Here is a 22,118-nt window from a genome sequence, read left to right on the forward strand (position 1 = left end):
ATGTTTGCATACAAAGATTTTACATTAAGGTCGCTTACATGGCAAAGGCCTTACCGACACTGGCTAGGCATTGTCTTACCAGTTTTATCAAATCGAATTGCTCTGGAAGTGCTCCGTTAGTGTTGGTGGCTACCACCGCGAAAACGTCACAGATATGTGGGTATAGTTTGAAGAGATGGGCTGATGACCCACATAACAGGCTTCTCTTCACGGGATCTATGAGCAGATTCAGATTAGACTAAAGATTGCGTCAAACGGTCAAAGCAGCAAAGTGACATACTTGTTTCTTGATCTGAGACCAACACATTTGGGAGTAATTGTAGTGGTAGAAGAGTTTCAAGAATGAATATTAGATCTTGATACCGTTTTCTAAACAAGCAAAGGCCTTAGTCTACTGCTGTACCGAAACGTGCGCAATTCGTTTGGCTAAGACTCACTTTGGAAGAGGCGTAAGCCTGCCATACAGTAGCTGGTCTTTTATAAACTCTCTCAAAGCATTCTCAACTAGATCATCAACCAGCATTGGCGCTATAATACCAGCCACACGTGCATTCGTGGTCTCTTCCATAGAGCATAAGCGACAGAGAGTGACAAACGAGGCCTTTATGAAAGCATCTCGATCAAACAAGACATCATTGTTTTCTGGCGAGATCTTGATGATATCCTCTATACTCGATGCCGACATTGGACTCAATTTACCAATCTTGGATGAATCACTGGATGCAGATCTCAAGGATGGCTTTTCTTCCAGCTCGTTTTTGGCGGCTCGTTTCAGAATACTGGCAAACCGTTTTATACAGCCATCTGATACATAGGCTGGAATCAATTTCGGTAGGATTTCAGTTTCTACTTTTGTCAGTAGCGTTTGATCAAACAGGACGTCGGCTGCCATATCATCGGCTGACGCAGATGGACTTGGTAATCTGTAATTTGACGATTGCATAAGAATTTTTTGGTGTTACAATCCGTGCTGGGATAACTTACGTTGGACTGAGGAAGAAAGCTTCAAACGAGCTCAAAACTTGATCAAAGAGCTCCTCATGACTTTCAAAACTAGATTCTTTCGATTCTATAGGATGTCATTGCCAGGTGAGCATAAAATATTTCTACACATTGGTGGAAAAAATGGAAAAGCGTCCGTAGCGCACCAATGAATTGAGAGACACTCTGCAAAGCCAGATTCGACACGGTCAGACATGCATTGGCAGCAGACTTCCAGAGTGGTGTTGTGTCTCGTTTACCAACTTCTGGACAATCATACTTTTGTTTCATTACATCTCCCAGATCACGTATTAGTCTAGTTGTTGCTCCAGTCTCATAAACCTAATGAATCATACGAATTGATGATTTTCTTTAATGCCAACGAGAAATTTCAAGCAAAACCAACCTTAAGCCTTGTACTAAACTTTTCAAACACCACAGTTGATTGAATCATAGCTTTTCTGGATATTGCAATGTACCTGCGGGGGAATCTAGTCAGCCAAAAAAAAACTGGACGAAGTGAATGATCCCACTCACGTAAATCCACGACCTGGTTCCGCTGCAGCAGTCGATAAGTTGTTGATACTTCCAGGCATAACAATCACCCGTGGATTCAACGGCAGACTACTTAGATACCCAAGAAACATGATACACATTTCTGGTTCATTCAGCGACCAATCCGATGTCGCATCACCATCACACAACATAGTTATCTGATCGAGAATTGCAACTTGCAGTGAAGTCGCCGTTTCCAAATCATTGACCATATCTGCCTTCATTTTCGACAAACTAGTGCCAGGTATGGGTCTAGAATGATACGTCACAAGGCCTGCCATTATGTCGAATATTTTTTTATAGTGTGCTGCAGTGAACGTCCATTTTACTGGACGATATATATCGGGGAAAATGTGGACGAATTGCTGTAATACGTCCTGACTGAAGAATCCTTGCACGACACTGAAAGTAGGCCTTCTCCATAGTGGGTCTTGTAGCAAGGATATCCCCTCAGGTACAGGTTCCTCAACAGGAGATTCAGCATCTGGATCACTCGCTTCTTTGACTTCTAGTATACCCATGCCTATATCACACCACGTATCCCATAATATCTCAGCCATAACCATATTACTGCCCTTCTCGTGTTGTCGTGAGAGAATCGCTTTGATACTTTGCACCGCTGCCATTGCAACGTCCATACTACCACCAAAACACCAGTGCTTCAAATATCGTAAAAACATCTTCCACATTCTGGCAAAGTCTTCCTCTAATCCTACTAGTACATCCTGAAAGTCGATAAAGCATTTGGCAAATCCTTGTAGAGTCAAGACTTTGGTCTCGTCCCACTGCTTGGACACTGCATTCTTCACTGATGTTGCAGACGTGGGTGAGCCAATGAGAGGTGAGCCAGAGAGACTACCACGATTTTCTGAGGCCGATACACTCGACTTTGTGTTATCCATTCGGTCACTACAAAGCTGAATATGTTCGAGAAGAGGAAACATGACCTGATATATACATTCCTTCCAAGCATCTAAATTAAGCCGGTTGCCATTCAAACTGACTGTTCTAAAAAGACTTTGAGAGGCACTGTTTCGTACTTCTGGTCGGGTATCTGAGCATAGTAATGAGAGTTGTTGCAACAATATCTTCCACATCGAATCTGACATGGGCGAAGCTTCAACTGCTGCCATAAGATTATCTTTATCGGGATTGTCTGATGTGAGATCAGTTGGAGTCGAATCAGACTCTGAGTCTCTTCGAAGTTCTTGCTTCTCCTTCTTACGCAAGACAAAGTCACTTATACTCCACAAGAGTCCAATTGACGTCAAAGATATGTTCAGGTCATCCTGCTGAGAGGCAAACAGTCCCACAACTTCTATACACTCTACTAGCGTCTTTGAGTCCAATAGACCCAAGAAGTCTGTACATATAAATTGCAGAGATGGGAAGCCAACTCTTACAAGAGCTACGGTCTTTGGGGCTGGGGTTGTTGGTAAGGAGAGTTCTGCTAATTCTACTCCCATCATTGAGCCTGTCGGAGTGCCCAATCCTGGATTACTACCATCACTATTTAGGAGCCGAGTTGTCCTCTTTTGACGGTTTGAAGGAGGCATACAGCTCTTCAAGACCTGGAATACAATATACCAACTATTGGATAGCTTTTGTCCACTCAACTGAAGGATCTTGTTCAGTGTGTCAAGCCCATTCTTCTGCACATCTATAAACCACGGTTGAGCTCGTATAGCCCGATCCGATTCAGCGTCAGACATGGAGATTGCATCGTCATCCATCACAATCATGAGCTGCTTGAGTGTTTCTACTATCTTTATCTCATTAGTGCCATCAGACATATCAATGTCCTCGGCGACGGCAGTTATTATTTCTTGCAACGTACTACAGGCTTGAGTACGAAGTGTGTTTGATGTGCTGCTGGAATGTATGACTTCAATCAAACTACTGGTCAATGGATCCCAAACGACGTATATACCATCAGTGTTACGGTTCATTAAGTGAGCTACGCCTTGAAGAGCGACGTCATGCAGTTTACTTATGGGGAATGACGATCCGTCATTGATTCTAGGTGCCAATTCTCGAGGAGCTGTAGTGCTACTAGCTGTGGCAACTAGACCAGTTGCGGATTGTACAGCCAATTTACCAAGACCTGTTATAAATTCGGCGAACGGATGAGCTTCCATATGCGGAATGAGCTCAAAGAGTTTCCTGGTATTTTGTAAAAGGCTGAGGAAGTGGTTTTCTACACCGTCGGGATTAGAGGTCGCCACCATTGGACTCTTTTCGGAATTAGTCGTTGGCGATGTGGCATTCGATATGGATCTACCTCGAAGAGCAGCGGCAATATGCGGAGGTAGCAGTGGTAAGCTAGGCGAATCTGCTAGTAGACTACCGTCACTCGTTGCTCGTTTACCAAATTTACCAGACTGAATCAGACTCTCTGCAATCTGAATTGTTTCTAATATTACAAACCAGCCATTCTCATCCAATACGGTTGCTAGAGTCTGCGTGACAGTCAGAAGAGCCCGTAAACATGCGAGATTACGTTCAGTCAATGACGGATTGCTCGTACGGCTGCCTGCTTCCTTGGCTTCCGCAGAGGAACCTGGCACGCAACATTTACACAGCGAGACAAGCATGGCGTCTCGCTGCGAAGCAAGACCCAGCAATCCGACTACTGATGAGAAGTTGGTAAACCCTTTCACGACTTGACCAAACAAGTCATCGTCTAAAGATGAATTCATCAAGAAGGAGAATGACGTGAGGAACGAGCCCCATGACGTGTTTGCCATCTCAATAGCCAGCAGAATATCAGCCTGGTATTTCGGATCTGGTTCTGGCCCTGCTGTCAGCTGTATTACAGGAAGGACAAAGGATGCTTGTGCTTCGACATTTCCCAAAAGACATTGAGTAGCAAGATATATCTGATATAACTCTGGTATGACAGGCGGCTCTGCCTTATCCATTTGTTCAATACTACATGAAGCAACTGTTAGCAAATGCAATGCGAAGGTCTACTCTTGTCGTCATACCATGGAATTCTCATAGTGCACGATGATGTCGACAAGCTATTCTCCTCGTTACCCGATAATGATTGAGGTGATCCAGCCTGTGGGCCTTCCATACTGCTGCGATTTTTTTGAACTAGGAGAGTCGATCCATCAGTGACAATAATCCTCATCAGAGCATTGACCATTTCTTGAAACACTTTGACACTCTGAGGAGCGGCATCATATGATCTGAATATAGACCTAATAAATCCAAAGAGTCAAAAAGCGGAGACCATGTTACTGACTGATTCCGACCACACCTCAGAAGTCCAGAGTCACTGCAAAATGTACGGTATAATTCTAGCACCATGACGCGATGCCACAACGAAAATTCCGGCTCCAGAGTCTTGGAAAATATAGACAGGAATATTTCACATTCCATGACCTACGCAGATATGTCAGAAAGCAGATTCGTGCCACAATTATCGGGAAGCATCCTTGTTTGGCATACCATAGTTTGCTGGAAATTTGATATAATGACTTTGACTATACGCATCAGCCTCATTGTCAGGGCAAAATCATTCTTTTCTGGGAAAAGCTTGATAACCATGGGACAAATTCGATCTCGAAGAGTCTGATTCAACTCTGGATTCTATCACAAGTTGTAAGAATTTCTTTAGTTAAGCGCACTGAAAACACACTTGGCATTCCACCATTGTATTACCGATTTGAGTTGGTCTGGATGATCTGCCAGTACAGCTTCGATAAGTTCTAGACCGAGATTTCGTGACAAGGAAGTCAAGGCGAGAAATGTTGCCGGATCTCCAACAGTCAAACTACATATATCCTACAAAGGGATTGGCACCTCAGCGCAACTTCAGTGACAGTACAGATTACTGGTAACATACATTAAACAGCGCTTTGGCATCCGAAGCACACAATTCAGCATCTAAATATGGTGACACGTAAGAAGCGTTTCTTGGAGATTTATACTGCTGTTTTTTGGTCTCCAACAGCCTTACCAGGAGCAAACGTAGCATCTGCCTTCTGGACCTTCTCAAATATATGTATAACGAGTTGTCGAAGCGTGGCAGCAGCAGCATGATTCACAATCAAGTCTTTGGTGGTCTGCAATTTGAAACACAGTAACAGGGCCTGGAGAAGAAACCAGTCAACTTCCGATTCCATAATTGCTACAATGATAAATAGATCCTGCCTCTCCCAAAGATGATCCATGAATATTAGGAAAGTTGGTCAGTAGATTCAACACCGTTTGCAAGACTTTGAGTTGTAATTCAGGGGCTCCACTCATGACTTCGGTCAAGTTTTGTAAGATTTCCGGTATACATGACTAAACATAAACTCATATAAGTAATTCAGGATCACAACTGAACTGCAATTTCACGTTACCTCTGGTATACAAGACGATGCAATCAACTTTTGAATCATTCCAACAGCCAGCGGCACCATTTTAGGATTCTTTGTCTCGCATGCCTGTAAGAATGGCCTCAATACATCTTCAGTCTGTTGCAGATCTGTAGAACCAATGTGGAAATCAATCGTCAACACACATAAATGATGCAAATGTCAAATATGTACACCCAACATACCTGGAACGACCGGTTCAGTCTCTGCCTTGTCTTTAAGAGACCTCAATACATAAAGAGCCTTATCAGTAGCCTATATGAAAAATGCTTAAAACTAGGTAGAACTATTCCAAATGCCAAAATCTGGTTTTCAGTTTACATCTTTGATCTCTGGATTCTTCTTCTTTGCTTCAGCAGACAAGGTAATCAGTTCATTCTGCAATAGAGATATAAGCCCACTGGATCCACTGGCCATCGTTTCAGTCAAGTTTTAAAGAGGCGCTGCTCATCGTCGATTCAAGAAGGTGCAAAACCGTGACAAGAGGCCAAACACAGTGAGTGACCTTTCAGGGTGGAAACGACATGGGATAATCAAAGTAACACGTGAACCGCGCGTTTATATTCGTATTGTGTATTGGACAACATTATGTTACAAAGCTGACACTATATTTTCGGCCTGAGACAATTCGACAATGCACTACTTTTTGAACACTTTAATTTTCTAAGATTTCTGGTCGTTTACATATTTATGCACTCCTAGTGCATAGAGACATTTCGTTTCTTGCCTCTCCGACTAGAGGAAGGTGATGAAGGTGCAGATGGGGGAAACTTCGGGAGAGAAGTGAATACAGCCGTCAACGGAACCTCGGTAGCTCGAACTGCCGGTTCCTTGATACCGCGGGCATCTCGGGTAACGTCGTGCTTGACTACTACTTTGGGTAGTCCTGATCGCAATTTCTTGGCTGCATAGCTCGTGATGAGTGGGCATGCTGTCAGATCGACGTGTCTGACTCCAGGAGCATTTTGAATTATGTAAGGGACCGCTGCATCAGAGACCTTGTGGCAGCCTCGGAATGACAAGGATCGTACGTTTCGGATGTTGTTCAGAGCCATTACTCCAGAGTCGGTCAATTGGCAACAGAATGCAAAGGAGAGGTATTCGTATGGACTGGGGTTGTTTGACATGTCCATCAATCCAGCGTTCGTTACACTCTTGCAGAATGAGAGCTTGAGGTATTTCAGTTGGTTTAGAGACGATGAGATCCACTATATGAATGAACAGCCGTCAGCAAAACAAAACCTAAGACAGTGGCGCGCAATTACGATTTGCTCAAAACACACCTTGAGGCACTTGTCAGATACATAATCTGAATCACTCAAGTCCAAATGAATCAAGTCTCGACAATGACGAGCCACCACGAAAACACCATATTCCGTTAATCGAGTACAACGTCTCATCTTCAAGACCAGCAAACGACTAGTTCGACTCAACAAACGCTCCAGATTCTCATCACTGATTTGCTTGCAGCATGAAATATCCAAAGATCGGAGACGACTCCATTTGTGTTCGACAAATACGGTACCCGTGACTTGAGCACAATATGAAATATCCAACGAGTTCAAAAAGGTCAAGTTTCGCGTTAATAGACGGAGCCCTTCGTCGGTGATGGACCAACAGTTGGATAGACGTAAATGGACCAGACCAGGGCACTTGAGAGCAATGAGCTGAAGACCAACATCGCCAATCATCCAACATCCTCCTATATCCAGATATCGTAGCGTGCCTCCATTTGTGGAGAAGAGACTGGAAAGCAATCCAACATCGGCAACTCGGAATAGCTTTCGCATATCAGCTGTTACCCAAAAGTACTTGTTTGAAGCAATTTTTGCACATCCTTTACTGACACGTAGCAATCGACCCTTTTCTGTAGGTGCTAAATATAGACCTAAACGGCACAATATCTTGTCGTCTGATAAGAGTACTTCAGGAAGGGTGGTGAAACGAACAAGCCCTGTAGTGGGCAATATCGGTTTCACTATTTTCACAGCCGAGTCGACAACGACGCTGGGGCTCGAAAGGGCGGTAGACTTTACAGCAGACTTGTTTAACGGGACGACTGATGGCTCTTTGGTCCTTTCTTTGGCAGGAGGCTCCTCCTTGCCAGGTACTACTTCAAAAACATCCACTTTTGATTTACGACAAAACATGGATGAGAGCATACGTTTGAATTTGCTCTTTTTCTGAGAGGCGGTAGATCTGGTAGACTTTTCAGTTTGGGATCTGCCGTGTACTGGTATGTCAATAGTAGTAGAAGGCTTTTCAACGATCGAACTCTTGATGGATGAGGATGTAGTAGCTTGAGGAGTATCTGGCCTTTGGGCAGAATGTGGGACTCGTTCGGCATTATAATATTTCACACCCGTCTTTCCTGGTATGTTTACACCCTTCTCGCCCAGTTCAACGGGAGCAGAGTTGATTTGTCGGTTTTTGATACGTGCTTGGGCGATTTGGAAACGCTTGTCGGCTTCTAGAGCTATTGACCGATGTGCCTGCGGAAATTCTGCCATGACACGCTCCAAAGCAGCTGCCGATAGAAGTAACACATCCGTATCTTCAACTGCTTGGATGTTTTCAGTTCGTGGAACATTCTTGAGCAGAGCGACCTCTCCAAGAATAGAACCAGGACCCAATTCTGCATAGACGGTTCCGTCTTCACCAACGACTTGAGCTCCACCCTTTACTATACAATACATGGCTCTTCCAAGATCTCCCTGTTGGTAGCAAACAATGGGGTCAAAATGACGGAGAATAGTAGGCGCCATGATACTGCTATCTCATACCTTTCTTATAGGAGTGGATCCAGCAGCCCATGTTTCCAGGGACATAACACCAGCCAAACTTCTCAATACAGACAATGAACAATCCGAGAATACAGGAATCTACGGAAATTTGATTGTTAGAGATGAAATTCTTTCTCTTTTGCTCACGCTAAAACCAGATGTGAGGACGACGTACCTTTTGCATTCGACCGGTAACGACTTCAAGACTGTAGTCCGCAGTATCCAGAGGCTTTTGTCTTTCGAGATACAGTGCGTAATTGGCTTGAGCGGACCTCCTGACGGCTTCTCTCACAGACTGGTGCTCTGATAATGTTGTTTGCAAAACTTCCTTGGATAATTCGAGAGTGGTACATCTAACACGCGCTCTCACAGTTGCAGTTCGTCTAACTTGGAAGAATAGTGCCACTAAAATTAATCAAACATGTAAGCCAATCAACTCATATTTAACCGAACAGAACAAGCGATGATTTACCTTCACCGAAAAAGGACTGGTTTTGTAATTCGGCGTAAACCTTCTCATTATTTGGACCTCCAACAACATCCGCTCTACAGGACGGTACAATTGTGAGCTATGTGCCAAAGATAAAGCAAACTTGACAACAAGAGACGTACATTCCATCAGCCAGAATGAACATGCTATTTCCGACATCACCAGCAGTGATTATTAGCTCTCCGGCCTCGAAAACCTTAACTTTCAACGACAATGCGAGCTGATGTAGGAAACTTATTGACCCAGCTGAGAATAGTGGAATCTACGTGATGAATGGTAAGCACAACAAATCCAATCAAGAACAAAACACCAGCTAGAGGCTTTTTCAAGATGAGATGTACCTGTTTCAGCCTCTCACGCATAGCATCAACATCAATAGCTGCTTCTTGTTTAGTGTTGAGTTGTTGAGCTCTTGTTCGCTCTTCGATAATGTCACTTCTCTTTCGGGCCTCGGCCTGAATGCGATCGTTAATTTCAGGATACTCGGTCAGCACAGCATCCAAATCTGCTTTGGTGAGTTTGAAAACCAGTGTTTCCATGGTGGTTCTAACTGATGCTGTTCTCCTCTGGCTGTATAACAATCCCACTTCACCGAAAAATGTGCCTGGGCCGAATTTGGCATATGATTTGGTGGGATCTAATTCATCATACGCGTCTGCTTGACCACGACAGACGAAATACATTTCAGCTGCCAGGTCTCCTTGTGTAAATATTCGTTCGTCTTGTTGGTATTTGACGGGTTTTAATTTCATCGCTAACATGTGAAGGAACCCAATTTCGAGATTCCTGAATAGCGGTATCTAAAGGAGACAAGGTATCAATTCACCTCGTTGTTTTGTTGGGAAGAAAAATATATGGGAAGGACCTACATTTTGTAAATCATTCTTTGTGATCCCGACTTGTAACTCCTCTGAGAATTCAACTTCTACATTTTGATCCTGCTGTTTGACATAGTTGGAAAATCTCTCTTCGGCCACAAGTGCAATAGCCTTGGCAGAGATTGGGAAATCTTTAAGAAGATTCGAAAGCGCTTCCTTTGTCAATATCCGTATGATACACCGTGTTCGTGTTCTGCAGCTTGCCGTTCTAAAGAGACAGTCGTTCGGAAGAGGCGTCAGGTTTGGTGCTTACCACGATGTTCGAATTTTCGCTGACCTTGGTACAGAGAACAGGACCCCAATTTCACCGAAGAATGATCCTTCCTTCATTATGTTAATCACAGTTTCCCCTAAACAGATTACCAAGTGTAAGCCAATGACAGCCTGAATTCAACTTGCTTGAAGTGCGGGAAAGGTTACCATCCTCTGAAATGACTTCGACCTCGCCTGAAAAAAAGAGATTACGTACAGTCAGCCATCAGAATGACCAATCTTAATAGTAGCAACAAGAAAAAAAATCATGGAAATAACAACATACCTCTTTCAATAAAGAACATTGCCTTTGCAATTTCACCCTTTCTGACGATGAATTGCTTTTCCTTGTATAATCGAGCTTGCATAGCATTACTCAACAGATTTATAAAGTCCGCTTCCAAATCCTTGAATAACAGATGACCACCCAACAAGGCCCTAGTATCTTTGCCGTTGGTACTTTGGCTGTAACCAGATGAGGCTCGTTCCAAAACACCCAGCCCAGGCAATCCACTTTGTGATGCTGAACCAGAAGAGTGTATAGAGGTCTGTCGTATGCCTAAACCACCAGATGCGCCAAGTTTGGAAGAGCTGCGAGACAGATTTGCGCTACTCGACCGCACAAATAGAAAATCGTCGTCATTCTTGGTGTCTTCGATGGAGAGACGGCTAGCTGAGTTGTTTGTGGGTATCCGTGATCGTGGTGAATTACTGCCGTCCATGGTGGGAGGAGATGCAGACAAGATTCGACTGTCGAACGACGCGTCCCACGATGAGGCCTCTCTAGGTTCCAAAATATGGCCAACAAACTAATGAGAAAAAATCGAGCCTGACCAAGATGTTGCGGGTGTTTGGGGATCATTTCAGGAGAATCACAAAGAAGGAAGCGGGAGGACCTGCGAATCACTCCAAGTCCTGCAGTCCTGCAAAAGCGACACCGTAATTCACGTGAAAACGAAGGGAAACGGAGTTTTCTCAAAACACTTCGTAAGTTCGTTTGATGTTGGCTGGTTGTTCCATCTAGAGAAACGAATTTTGTCAACAAGCTAAGCAGATATTGGCAGATATAAGGCGTTGAATTCAGGGTAAATATCCACGTACTTTTGCACCTACCCAACTTTCTGGTTCCCAATTCGTCGACTTGCAAAAAACGAAGTTCACACACTAGCACTAAGATGGCCGACGAAAAGAGGAAGAAGCTGGTATTCGCTATTTGTGAATTCTTGCAAAAGAGTATAAAAGACAAATCAGTAAAAGAAGATGACATTGAAGGACTCGAAGGTGAACAATGTTTGCCAGGAAGTTGGGAACAAATGTTGGAACGGCACACAAATAAGATCGATTTATAAACTACATATACCGATATCTGTATTCTTACTTGCGCCTTTCTACTCTGTAGTCGCCATTCAATGCATCGGAGAAGCATTTGGAATCGATACATCAGACCCATCTCAAGCAACCCTGTATTCTGTCAAACCTGCTACTCTACCAGTTATATTTGATGTGTTCCTGGCTACGCAAGCTAAAAAGAATGCCAACAAATCTCCTCTTCCACCTGTACGCCCTTGGTTTTAAACCGCTTGAGAGACGTGGCAAACTCACCTCGACCATTTTCAACCATAGACCGCCACTCTACCACAAACAAGCACATCACCAACATCTTCACCAAAACCTGTCGACATGGAAGTGCCGTCACCAACTCCTGCCATGAATCCTCGCGAACAAAAACTCAAAGCGGAGGAACTGAAGGGTGCTGGAAACAAGAGTATGACGGAAAAGAATTACGCGGAAGCTATTTCAAGTTATACTGCTGCTATTGGATTAGATTCAAGTAATGCCGTATACTATGCAAACAGGTCTGGTTTTTGATTGATCTCGGTGTCATGTAGGTGAATTGGCGAATGACATTCTCCATTTGAACATAGAGCTGCAGCATATAGTCAAAATAATGAGCATGAAAAGGCTGTTGAAGATTCCAAACGTGCCATTCAAATAGATCCAGAGTATTCAAAAGCCTACAGTCGAATGGGGTATTTTTCCAGTATGTGTAGCTTTTTTTGCATGCTGTCACTAACTTCAAACCAACTCCCACCCTAGTCACGCATATTTCTCACTCGGAAAATACCAAGAAGCAGTCACCGCATACGAATCAGGCATCAAACTAGATCCTGGCAATGCAACAATGAAACAATCCCTGGCGGCATCTCAATCCAAAGCATCTGAAATGAGTGCAGCAGCTCCTTCTTCAAGAAGTTCTGCTCCAGGTGGTGCTGGTGGTATGCCAGGATTAGCTGGGCTGGCAGGATTAGGTGGACCAGGTGGCTTAGATATTGCTTCATTGATGTCAAATCCGGAGATTATGAGAATGGGTAAAAAAACTCTTCTTCGGGGGTATCTACACTTATAGAGTATGCAAGGGCTTACTAACTTGTTCCTTTACTCCTAGCATCTTCTATGATGTCGAATCCTGCTATTGCCAATATGATGAGTCAACCTGGGTTTGCTTCAATGTATGACATACACGTCCTCGTTTGCAGACTTGTTTCTCGCTCACACAAAGTCTTATGTCTTTTAGGGCTCAAAATATGATGAGTAATCCTAGTGCACTGCAAGACATGATGTGAGTTGACAAATGAACATTTTCTTTGCTTTTGCGATTTTAATGAGATTCTCACTGTTAAAATCATGTATTATAGGAGCAATCCTGATATGGCAAGACTGGCAGAGTCCATGGGTGGTCTAGGTGGTCTAGCAGCAGGTGCTCAAGCTCCTGGTACTCCAGAAGATGAGGAAGAATTGTAATTGTTCAATAAAGCAACGCCAATAGACAAGCTTCTCAAAAAACACTTCAGAAATTAATTCGTGAAAAGAGTCTATTGATTGTTGAAAATAAACAGTTGGGACATAAATGGATTAACTGTCAACCTAGTTGAGAGACAAGAGAGGTGTCAAAGAGGTTCAAAAAAAGCAGTTCTATAGCTGGATGGATGACGAACGTACCGCGTTGATAATCTCATCAGCCTTTGTCAAAGCATCAATCATCTTTTTGCATTCTTTGCGGCGTTGGATTGTAAATTCTGATTCCTTCAGGGACTCATCAAACACATCCTTCTTGTATAATTCTGCTAGTAGTTCTCGCTGCAAATCTTCCTTGGAATAAGTAACCAAATTGTACATAATGGCCTTAGGAACCAGATCCGAGACGGTTCGCTTGACAATGTTGTAGTATGACTGAATCAGCAATTCTAAGAGATCAAAAGTGTCAAATTGGTACTGGACGGAGCTGCTTCCTTGGGAGAAAAAAAACCGCAATGCTTGGTTTCAAACGATTTATATACTTACTGATGACTTCAGTTTCCATGTATTCACGTTCAGATAGATTGCCTGAGGCTTTCAACACTGGAGGTGGCTATGAAAATCAAGTTGTGGTTTCGTTAGAACAAAAACGAGAAATTCTGTTTGCAGCACAAATGCCTACATTTTCGAGGACACCAGGCTTCTTCTTCTTTGAAAAGAAACTTCCAAAGAAGCCAGGATCATCATTTGGCCCTAAGCCGTTAGATACACTGTTTGGCATACTTGGGCTAGGGCTGTTGATTTTGGCACCTTGTTTAGGATCAGATGGTGCTGGTGGAGGTGCTTTTGATGCATTTACTCGCTCATTCACAATGGCCATGGCCTATATTTCCAGCGAATCGTGAGAATTGCTGATGATTGGTAGGCGGGTCCAACAAATACAAACCTTGTGACCAGACAAAAAGTCTGGATGTCCAGTGTTGATATAAGTAGACTCGGCGCTATATTAAATGCGCTCGTCAGTACGTGAAAACCAAATGCAAGAATCTGCCAAGTCAGCAACGAGACTTACGCAATCAAATCTGATACAAGCTTATTTGTTGGAAGTACTGCCTTCTTGAAGAAGTTGACGACAACATTAGCCAATCGCTCCTTTAGAGCTGGGAATCTCTTGAAAACCTGTAGTTGCAAAAAGACAATATAAGTTTCGAAGGCAAAAACTCGCGATGACATCGAGAAAATGCAACCAGCCTGGGATATGAACACTTACATTCTTTCCTAGTAACTGGTTTAGAATACGAACAAGTTCATCATACACCATCGAGACACATTTCAGTGATGGATCTTCCAGTCTCTTGATTTGCTGCTTCACAAGCACTTCGAATGCAGCCGTACCGACAAATAGAGCTGGAGAAGAACCCTGAGAGAAGTAGTCGGAAAGTTTAGAATCAACTACGGCTGGTCACCGCACAACATAGGGATTGCACTTACAGATGAGTTGTATAGAATAGTTCGAATGTCCACTTCCTTGATTTGATCGAATGGATCCATAGTACGAATAGCACTAGCAAAGATTTCGTGGAAGACAAAACTGATACGAGCACCACCACTCAATTCAAAGCTGGAGATTTCGTTGGATGTACCATCTATAATGGTACGATATTCATTGCAGAACTCGGTAATGATGTTGAGGATAAGGTTTGCTTGCTAGAAAAGATGGCCAAGTAAAAATATGACCTGGAATACTTTCAAATTGAACTATTATACCTGAGTTCCAGAATCATCGCCTCCTAAAGGATCTCCTAGCTGTCCTAATTCTTGTTGATACTTTGTAAGACCAGCGGCAATTTTGGCCTTGATTTCTGGTAGGGTATTTCGGATATGGTGCATAAGAATCTAAGAGTTCGGAATCAGAGCTAGCAAAAAATCAGTGCTTAATGGATTCTGTTTCAGTACCATGTTCAGCTTTCGAGCCAAGAATGGCGTTCCACAATATTGTGCCTTGCTCTTGTAAGCTGGGTGGTTTTCAAAAAACATTCTCTCAGCTTCCAGAGCCTTGGTGATTTGTTTCTTGCGATCGATATCTTGTTGGCCTCGATTGACGACTGGTACATAACCTATGTGATTCGAGTAGATGTATAAAACATTTGTTCTATGAGCAAGAAAAGTGCACAAATCTATTATAGCATGGAGACCATCCAATTGTTGAACACATACCCAGCCTCAAAGGAATGATTCGACCCGCCAGAATATCTACTACATCAGTACCCTGGTCCATCAAGTCGATCTTGGTGAGCACACCAATGGTACGAACACCCTCTGGATCAACATCTCGAGCCAATTTGAGACCATCAGAATTAGCCAAATCGGTATTGGCAGCTGTCACCGCTAATATGATGGCATTGTTTTTGGTAATATACTTCATAATCATATCCTTGATTTGCTTTTCGATATCTTTGGGTTGATCGCCGACAGGGACTTTGGTCAACCCCGGTAAATCAACCAATGTGAGGGTCAATACATTTGGTGAGAATACTCGAAGATTGATAGGTTGATTTGATACACCGGCATTACGGCCCACTTTTAATTCGGTATCCTTAACGATTTCATCTCTGATCTCATCGAAGTTTGTAAACTTCTTTCCGGGTATATGAAGGAATTCGCCCCATTCATCAGGTTCTTCGTTGACTGGCTGTGTTCCATTGACTGGTTGTTTTGCTGGTGGTGGTGGTGACGAAGGTGTTGACGTTCCATCTTCTCCAGGTTTTGGAGTAGATGGAGCGACAGCAGCCACTCCTCCAGCAGTACCATTTGCGCTTGGTCTGTTAATGAGCTGGAGAACGAGAGGACGTCGAGTGACGATGCCCGTTCCTTTATTGGATCGAAAGTGTATGTGTTAGCTAAGACGAGTGGTGATGTTGCTAACTTTCCATCAAAGTACCTCTTGGCAAGAAATCTCTGCCGACAATATTCTCCAACACTGATGATTTCCCACTACTTTGACTTCCAATAACAGTAATCTAGAAGGATAATAAATGTGAGAAATGCAAAGAAAAATAAGCGTCATATAGATCTCTATAGTGCTGATTGTTTGGGAATATTGCACCAAAACTCGAAATCCTCAAAAGTAGAAGTTGATGTGCGTGGAGTAAAGTTGACATTTGATTGTGGACTTACTTGAGGCAAGTCGATTGGATTAGCTACTCCCACAGCGGAGAAAGCATCCTGTAATCTATTGATTGTCTTGACTAGAGACAAGTCGCGAACATAAAAACCCCAATTAGTTTCTCGTTTGATTGTGGCCGTTTTGAGTGTTTGCTCCGTTTCGTCGAGCGATAGAATAAAGGATACGTACTGAGATTGACATCCATTGCTGGGTATAGAACCTAATTATTACAACTGATATTCAATCTCCCCCTGTCTCTCTGTCCGTCAACAATAATTGAATTGTGGAAATTGATGGACCATTTTGAGAAACAGCCACGGTCGGGAATAAGACGAGTAAATATCCCTTGATTATGGATTGTTTTGGCGCAAATTCATGTAGAAATTGACTCGATTTAAACACATTCATGCTGACAACCGCGTCAAAACATCTGAATCGACTTGACCCTTTCCTTTTTTCGTCAGGACTTCACGCTTTATCTACCGCCTGAATTATCATGAAAGCCATCCAGTGTCTCGTAGCTGTTATCCTCCTCGCGTTATTCACTTTTGGGAGCATCAACTTCCCGATCTTGTCACTGCTGGCATACAATCAACAGAAATCGTAAACTTCATCGTTCTCGAGCTTTCTTTCAGCATTGCTCAATGGGCGTAACGCGCATCTTATTCAGGGCCTGTCAGATAGCTCTTCATTGCTGCTGACCTACCTGAACGTCCTGAAACCAGACCTGCCACCATAATTAAACCTTGACAAACTCTCTAGACTCGAGTATAAACCAGTCCCGATACAGCTCTCTCTCACCAAAGTTGCAGATAACAATCATTCTTGCATGAAAAATTGACGGCAGGGAATATGAAGCAAGAGGCTCTCTACAAACATCATTCTATGTCTATCGTCATAGTACGATTTGCAATTGACGATGAAGTTGGCCGCTTGGATGAGATAAACGTAAAGACAATGGGCATCGACCTATTCAGGCCGCTGAATTTATGTGAAAGGTTGGATCATTTCGGAGTGCCTTCGAGAAGAGAACCAGAGTGGGCGCTGTCTCAGACACCCACTGCATCTTCTGAAACTCTTTATGTCACATATCATACCACGCAGAGACCGAGATAGCTCGATGCCTAGAAAGTCATTAAAACTTGAAGTATTCCACTTGCTATACAAGCCATGGCCACAATGTCTTTTGAGACTGCAGTACGGATTGCGATACTGAAAAAAATCTGTCACAAAAGGATTTTGGGTTTTGACATACCATCTCAATAGATTGCCAGGCACATCAAATTACTACGAACGGTCAACAAACTAAACCGTGGACGACGAGGCCGCACTCGTATATCTACAGAGCTGCTCAAAACTATTAAAAGGAGGCCCTTGAGCTGGAAGAATCTCTCTGACGCTCGCAAAATTGCTGCCATCTCACGTGGTAGTGCCCTTAGGTATCTTGCTGTAAGAAGCAATCACTGGGAGAATGCTGGTCATTCCTTTGAACGTGTACTTGCTGTGCAAATTGGTACACTGTTGCCTGAGCGTAAACAGGGCTCTCCAAGTAATCATGACCGTTATCGTGGAGAACAAGTAGTACCTGAACGCGTTTCTGATGGCTATTTCCAGATATAGACAACGAATTGGCTCGCCTTCGTGATACCGACATTCGTGCCTTTTATATGGATAATTATAAGCGAGACGGCCGCGAGATGTATCCGAACCAGCTAGAGCATCTCCTTCCCCAAACCTGTTTGAGATTCTATAAAGAGGCGCCGTTTTGAGATTGTAGTAGTCGCCTTTAGATTTAGTAACATTTGCATCAAAATGTATTACGAAAATCAGATTTATTCAAAGAAATAGAAAATCAACAAATAAATCGCATTCTGCTGTGTTGTTACTGCCACTCGACGCGACTATTCAACGTTGCTTGGCCGCAATCCCGAAATTTAGCAAGAAAGATCAGCAGCGTCGACGATACAATTAAATCAATTTGTACACAATATGCGCAGAGAGGCTTGCACAATACGCTATATTACAAAACTTGACAGCTGTCAGAGGCAGGAATTTCGGTCGTATATCTAGTAGTGGAGTGCTAGAGGGCGCGAGTCAAAATAGTGTCAACAACATGAACTTCAATGACGAGGGCAGACGATTTGGCTCATCAGATCGTCTTGATCGTAGTTTTATAGAAAGTCCCGCATTCGTGACGATGATGGCCCTCCAAGCAAACGTGCTCATCTAGAAGTGGGAGCATTTGGTGATCATGTGACGTAAAGTACTCAGAATCACCAGTACGAGCAATCTCGGTTTGATACATCACATGAAACCTATTGCATGTGGAAGCACCTTTTAGATTGTGGGTGCCGCAATATTGTCTTTTGTAGAAAAGTAGTATAGAAACAGACTAGACAGCATCAATAACTGTTAGTTCCATACCTCAGAGACGCGTTATCTCTTAAATATACTTGATAAGCCTAATTTTCAATTCACGTGTATCGTCGGTCCTTTCCAAACACCTCAAAGTCGTGCTTTTCGTGCAGTAGGACAAAGCGCCGAAATGAAGACTATAAGTCTTGTAGTATTTGGCCTAAAATACATTCCTATCAATACTTGAATCAAATGGAATACAAGCCAGTTAGAGATATTCTTACATTTGCTAAAATTGCATCAGGTATGTAATCCATTCGAAAATACGTCGCAAGTGTCACCAGCGAGCTGTCAAAGGCAACCTGCAACTGCTGTCAAACTAAGAAATCTTATCTTTCGTACCTATTGCCAGCTACAATTACGGACTTTACAGTCTCAGTCAGTTTTGCCGATTTGGAGAAGGCAATATAAGCAGTTGATTTATTCAGTATTCGCAATTCACGGGTCTTCATCAAAGTATCAACCATGGGGACATCTTGTTGATGCCCTCGCAGAGAAGCCTAATCTGATGAATCTATGGATTGCTGAGCATATTCCAGCCCTAGTCGACCTCCTTTGCATCAGTTGCAAAAAGAAGCTGTCAATAGTTCTCTTCTCAGCATTTGGCAAGTATGTATGGGTGTGGAAGACCGTCTTCTTATCAGAAGTCAGAAGATTCAGGGTATGAACAGCTGAAAGCACTGACAAACTTTGAAAATGCTCATTGTCTTGTTTTTGGAAAACTTGGGTGGCCAGACGAATTATCTTTGATCATTTGAACGGGACTTCAAGGAGCATTCGATATGAGACGGAATTTAAATCTGTCGATGATACGCCAATCCAACAGGCGCTCACATACTTGGACTCAAAGAGAAACTGGCTGGTTTTTGCACACGTAGTGAAAGGAATCCGTGATGTAAGACGACGTTCACATGTCACTTCCATTGTCCATGATCAGACAAACGATATATATCGTGGTGAGGGAGCCTCGCGATAGTATGATACATGTGGGACAAAAATGAATAGGATTAGGATAGAATTGGGTATTTGGCAATTGACCGAGCTGACACGTATGCTTGGAGTACGAGGGAACATGGGCCTGACAGAAACTCTATTTATCACACTAGTCATTTAGACTCTTTGCCACACAAACGTTGATGCTTTCAAGCAGAGTCTCCATACTGAAGCGTTATAAACATGTTTGAGAAATATATCATATTTACATTGTTGAGAAACAAGCCGGTTCCAGTGGTGCCCTTAATCACGACCAACCTCGCAAGAAAACTATGTTACAGCATTGAGAAATAAAGAAGGATAAATATACCGTATCCGGGCTTGTACAAGAGAAAGAGTCATTAGAATAAGCATTAAGTGGCCTTTGGAGGCGCTCTTGGTGGTAATCCTCCAAAAAGTCGTATCGATCCCGAAGACCGCTGCGAAGAAAGACGTGCAGGTTTTGTTTCTTGCTACAAATGGGTTTAGAGTGTTGGTTCAGCGGGAAAAAAGAACTCTGGGAATAGCAAAACAACATACCTTCGACGGTGACATAGATTCTCCAGGGGCATAAAGTCGTTTTGTAAACGGCGTCATCGACGTTTTCATCGGAGTCGTTTGAAGTGGTGCTGGCATAGGTGCTCTCACGGGAGACATGAATGGGGCAAATCCAGGTACCGATGTTTGGGCCACAGGTTGAACAACCTTTACAGAAGGTCTTTTAGGTGGTCTCAAAGACTTTAACAATATGGTTCAAATCAAATACCTGGCAATCACGCATAACTGTCCGCATTTGCGGAAGAAATATTGTGTTGTAAAATCGAATAATGTCACCCTTGCCAGAATGCTCATCCAAATAGATAGACAAGTAAGTCTAATGGTGGACAAGTCAGCATCCGAGTTGGAACAAATGCAGTCATTGTATCAGGTTACTTACATTGTCTATACACTGAGGTTGTATCCGATACGCAGCTAGTAAATCCTTGAACGTCACCTTGGAATGAGGATCGACTAATCGGCATGCACCATATACCGAAGCAATCATTATCACCTGTTCGACGCTAAATTAGTACTCGTCCACTTTTGAATCTTATCGATGATTCAAGAAATGGTTGAATGACTTACGTCGATATGCCTTTTGTGGAACAATCTGAATTTTCGTTCATTTATGAAGAGTACATCCAAAAGATATGAGGCCTACGAAATGATGTTAGATCAACCAACACTGTGAGTACATCGTGAGACCAGAACTTACTTGAGCAAGTACAGCGTCCGGTATATCCAGTTGCGTACAAAGAGACTTCAGACGAGTCAATAACAATCTACTGACTTTCTTCAACACAAGCTTTTGGTGAAATATTGTTTGGTCAGCATTCAACAGAGATCTATTGAGTCGCGACGAAGACTTACGTGAAGAGCCTTGCATTGCTCGAAAGCTGTAGTTTGCATCTGATTGTATCGAGTTGACTCGATTGGTATTGCTACATCACCATAAAAAAGGGCGGTATGGCTCAAGAACCCGGTGTTGATTGGGCTATTACTCGTAACTGCATCAACGAGTTGGTAAATTACATCGTCACGCCATATCTCCGATTCCAAAATTCTCTCCTCCAGCTCTTTAAGTCTTTTCACTAAAGCGCACGGAAGCTACAATGAGATGAAAGAATGGTTAAATTCTTGCACCAAATGAGAGTGTAAGTAACTTTGATTTGACATACCCAAACTTCGTTCTTGAGCACTAGCTCTATAATCATAGACAACTCCAGCATACGAACACTTAGCATTGCAAATGCTTCCTCAAACTTTATATTCTCAATGCGGAAGCTGAATCGGATAATCTCGAAAGCCAACACCAACATACATCGGTGATACTTGCTGTCTGACATGAGAGCTGGGAAGGTGACCTAAAAAAAAGAATGAGAGACGGAAGACGGATGTGTAGGAATTCAAGTGCGCGGGCTTGCACTGTGAACTTTGTTGCCCTCCGCTTTCCACATATTTGTGGTAAACTGCAAGTATAGTCGAATACAATAGTCCCAGAGGTTAGAATTGACATTGTCACGTTCAATAAGTAACGCTAAATAGACATTCAGATGAGACGCTTGTATTGATTGTGATGTGGCTGAACCAACTTTACCTCGAAATGACTGTGCTCGATCAGAGATAGTGCGCAAGGTGGCGGGATTGCCAAGCTGTTTAGCTATCTGTGCCGATGGATCTACCGCTTGTGCCGAAAACAGTGTGTGAAGCTTTCGTCGAAAGGCGTCCAGATCGTCCACATCACCTCCGACCCGTCTATTCAGCATGCTACGTGCAGTCATAGGTGTCGCAGGCATCATTCGCTATTACGAGGAAAAATTAGCCGATGCAGCCAAAGCAATCAATTTGATAACTTACACTGAAAGAACTAGCACGAACAAATGCTGTGCGAAGAGAGATCCGACTTTGACCCGACAACTT

The 22,118-nt window shown here is 43.1% G+C and overlaps 4 protein-coding genes across 4 annotated transcripts; 1 reads left to right on the top strand and 3 right to left on the bottom strand.

Annotated features, from left to right (window-relative positions):
- Positions 1-433: 433 nt before the first annotated feature.
- Positions 434-6,323, bottom strand: SmJEL517_g03771 (uncharacterized protein; the record flags this gene model as incomplete). Its single annotated transcript, XM_031169699.1, has 15 exons — positions 434-923; positions 985-1,069; positions 1,149-1,323; positions 1,388-1,460; positions 1,519-4,467; positions 4,524-4,742; positions 4,802-4,926; positions 4,993-5,133; positions 5,206-5,328; positions 5,390-5,430; positions 5,504-5,636; positions 5,752-5,832; positions 5,892-6,016; positions 6,092-6,161; positions 6,228-6,323. 15 exons carry the CDS (start codon positions 6,321-6,323, stop codon positions 434-436), a joined length of 4,926 nt encoding a protein of 1,641 aa, XP_031024331.1.
- A 281-nt stretch (positions 6,324-6,604) lies between these two features.
- On the bottom strand, positions 6,605-11,031 carry SmJEL517_g03772 (uncharacterized protein; the record flags this gene model as incomplete). Its single annotated transcript, XM_031169700.1, has 11 exons — positions 6,605-7,114; positions 7,190-8,620; positions 8,690-8,788; positions 8,865-9,094; positions 9,162-9,235; positions 9,302-9,441; positions 9,521-9,979; positions 10,049-10,265; positions 10,335-10,407; positions 10,478-10,504; positions 10,596-11,031. 11 exons carry the CDS (start codon positions 11,029-11,031, stop codon positions 6,605-6,607), a joined length of 3,696 nt encoding a protein of 1,231 aa, XP_031024332.1.
- A 453-nt stretch (positions 11,032-11,484) lies between these two features.
- SmJEL517_g03773 (uncharacterized protein) lies at positions 11,485-13,111 on the top strand (the record flags this gene model as incomplete). The annotated part of the gene is made up of 8 exons (XM_031169701.1): positions 11,485-11,590; positions 11,709-11,866; positions 11,933-12,165; positions 12,235-12,339; positions 12,407-12,678; positions 12,756-12,819; positions 12,885-12,929; positions 13,006-13,111. The coding sequence occupies 8 exons, from the start codon at positions 11,485-11,487 to the stop codon at positions 13,109-13,111; spliced, it is 1,089 nt and encodes a 362-aa protein (XP_031024333.1).
- A 111-nt stretch (positions 13,112-13,222) lies between these two features.
- SmJEL517_g03774 (uncharacterized protein) lies at positions 13,223-16,476 on the bottom strand (the record flags this gene model as incomplete). Its single annotated transcript, XM_031169702.1, has 14 exons — positions 13,223-13,234; positions 13,310-13,554; positions 13,652-13,718; positions 13,788-13,988; positions 14,052-14,106; positions 14,178-14,284; positions 14,376-14,525; positions 14,597-14,812; positions 14,873-15,001; positions 15,062-15,222; positions 15,323-15,976; positions 16,047-16,125; positions 16,283-16,353; positions 16,461-16,476. 14 exons carry the CDS (start codon positions 16,474-16,476, stop codon positions 13,223-13,225), a joined length of 2,163 nt encoding a protein of 720 aa, XP_031024334.1.
- Positions 16,477-22,118: the final 5,642 nt, after the last annotated feature.

This window comes from Synchytrium microbalum (genome assembly GCF_006535985.1).
Source record: "Synchytrium microbalum strain JEL517 chromosome Unknown SmJEL517_scf0021, whole genome shotgun sequence".
Taxonomy (NCBI): Eukaryota; Fungi; Chytridiomycota; class Chytridiomycetes; order Synchytriales; family Synchytriaceae; genus Synchytrium; species Synchytrium microbalum.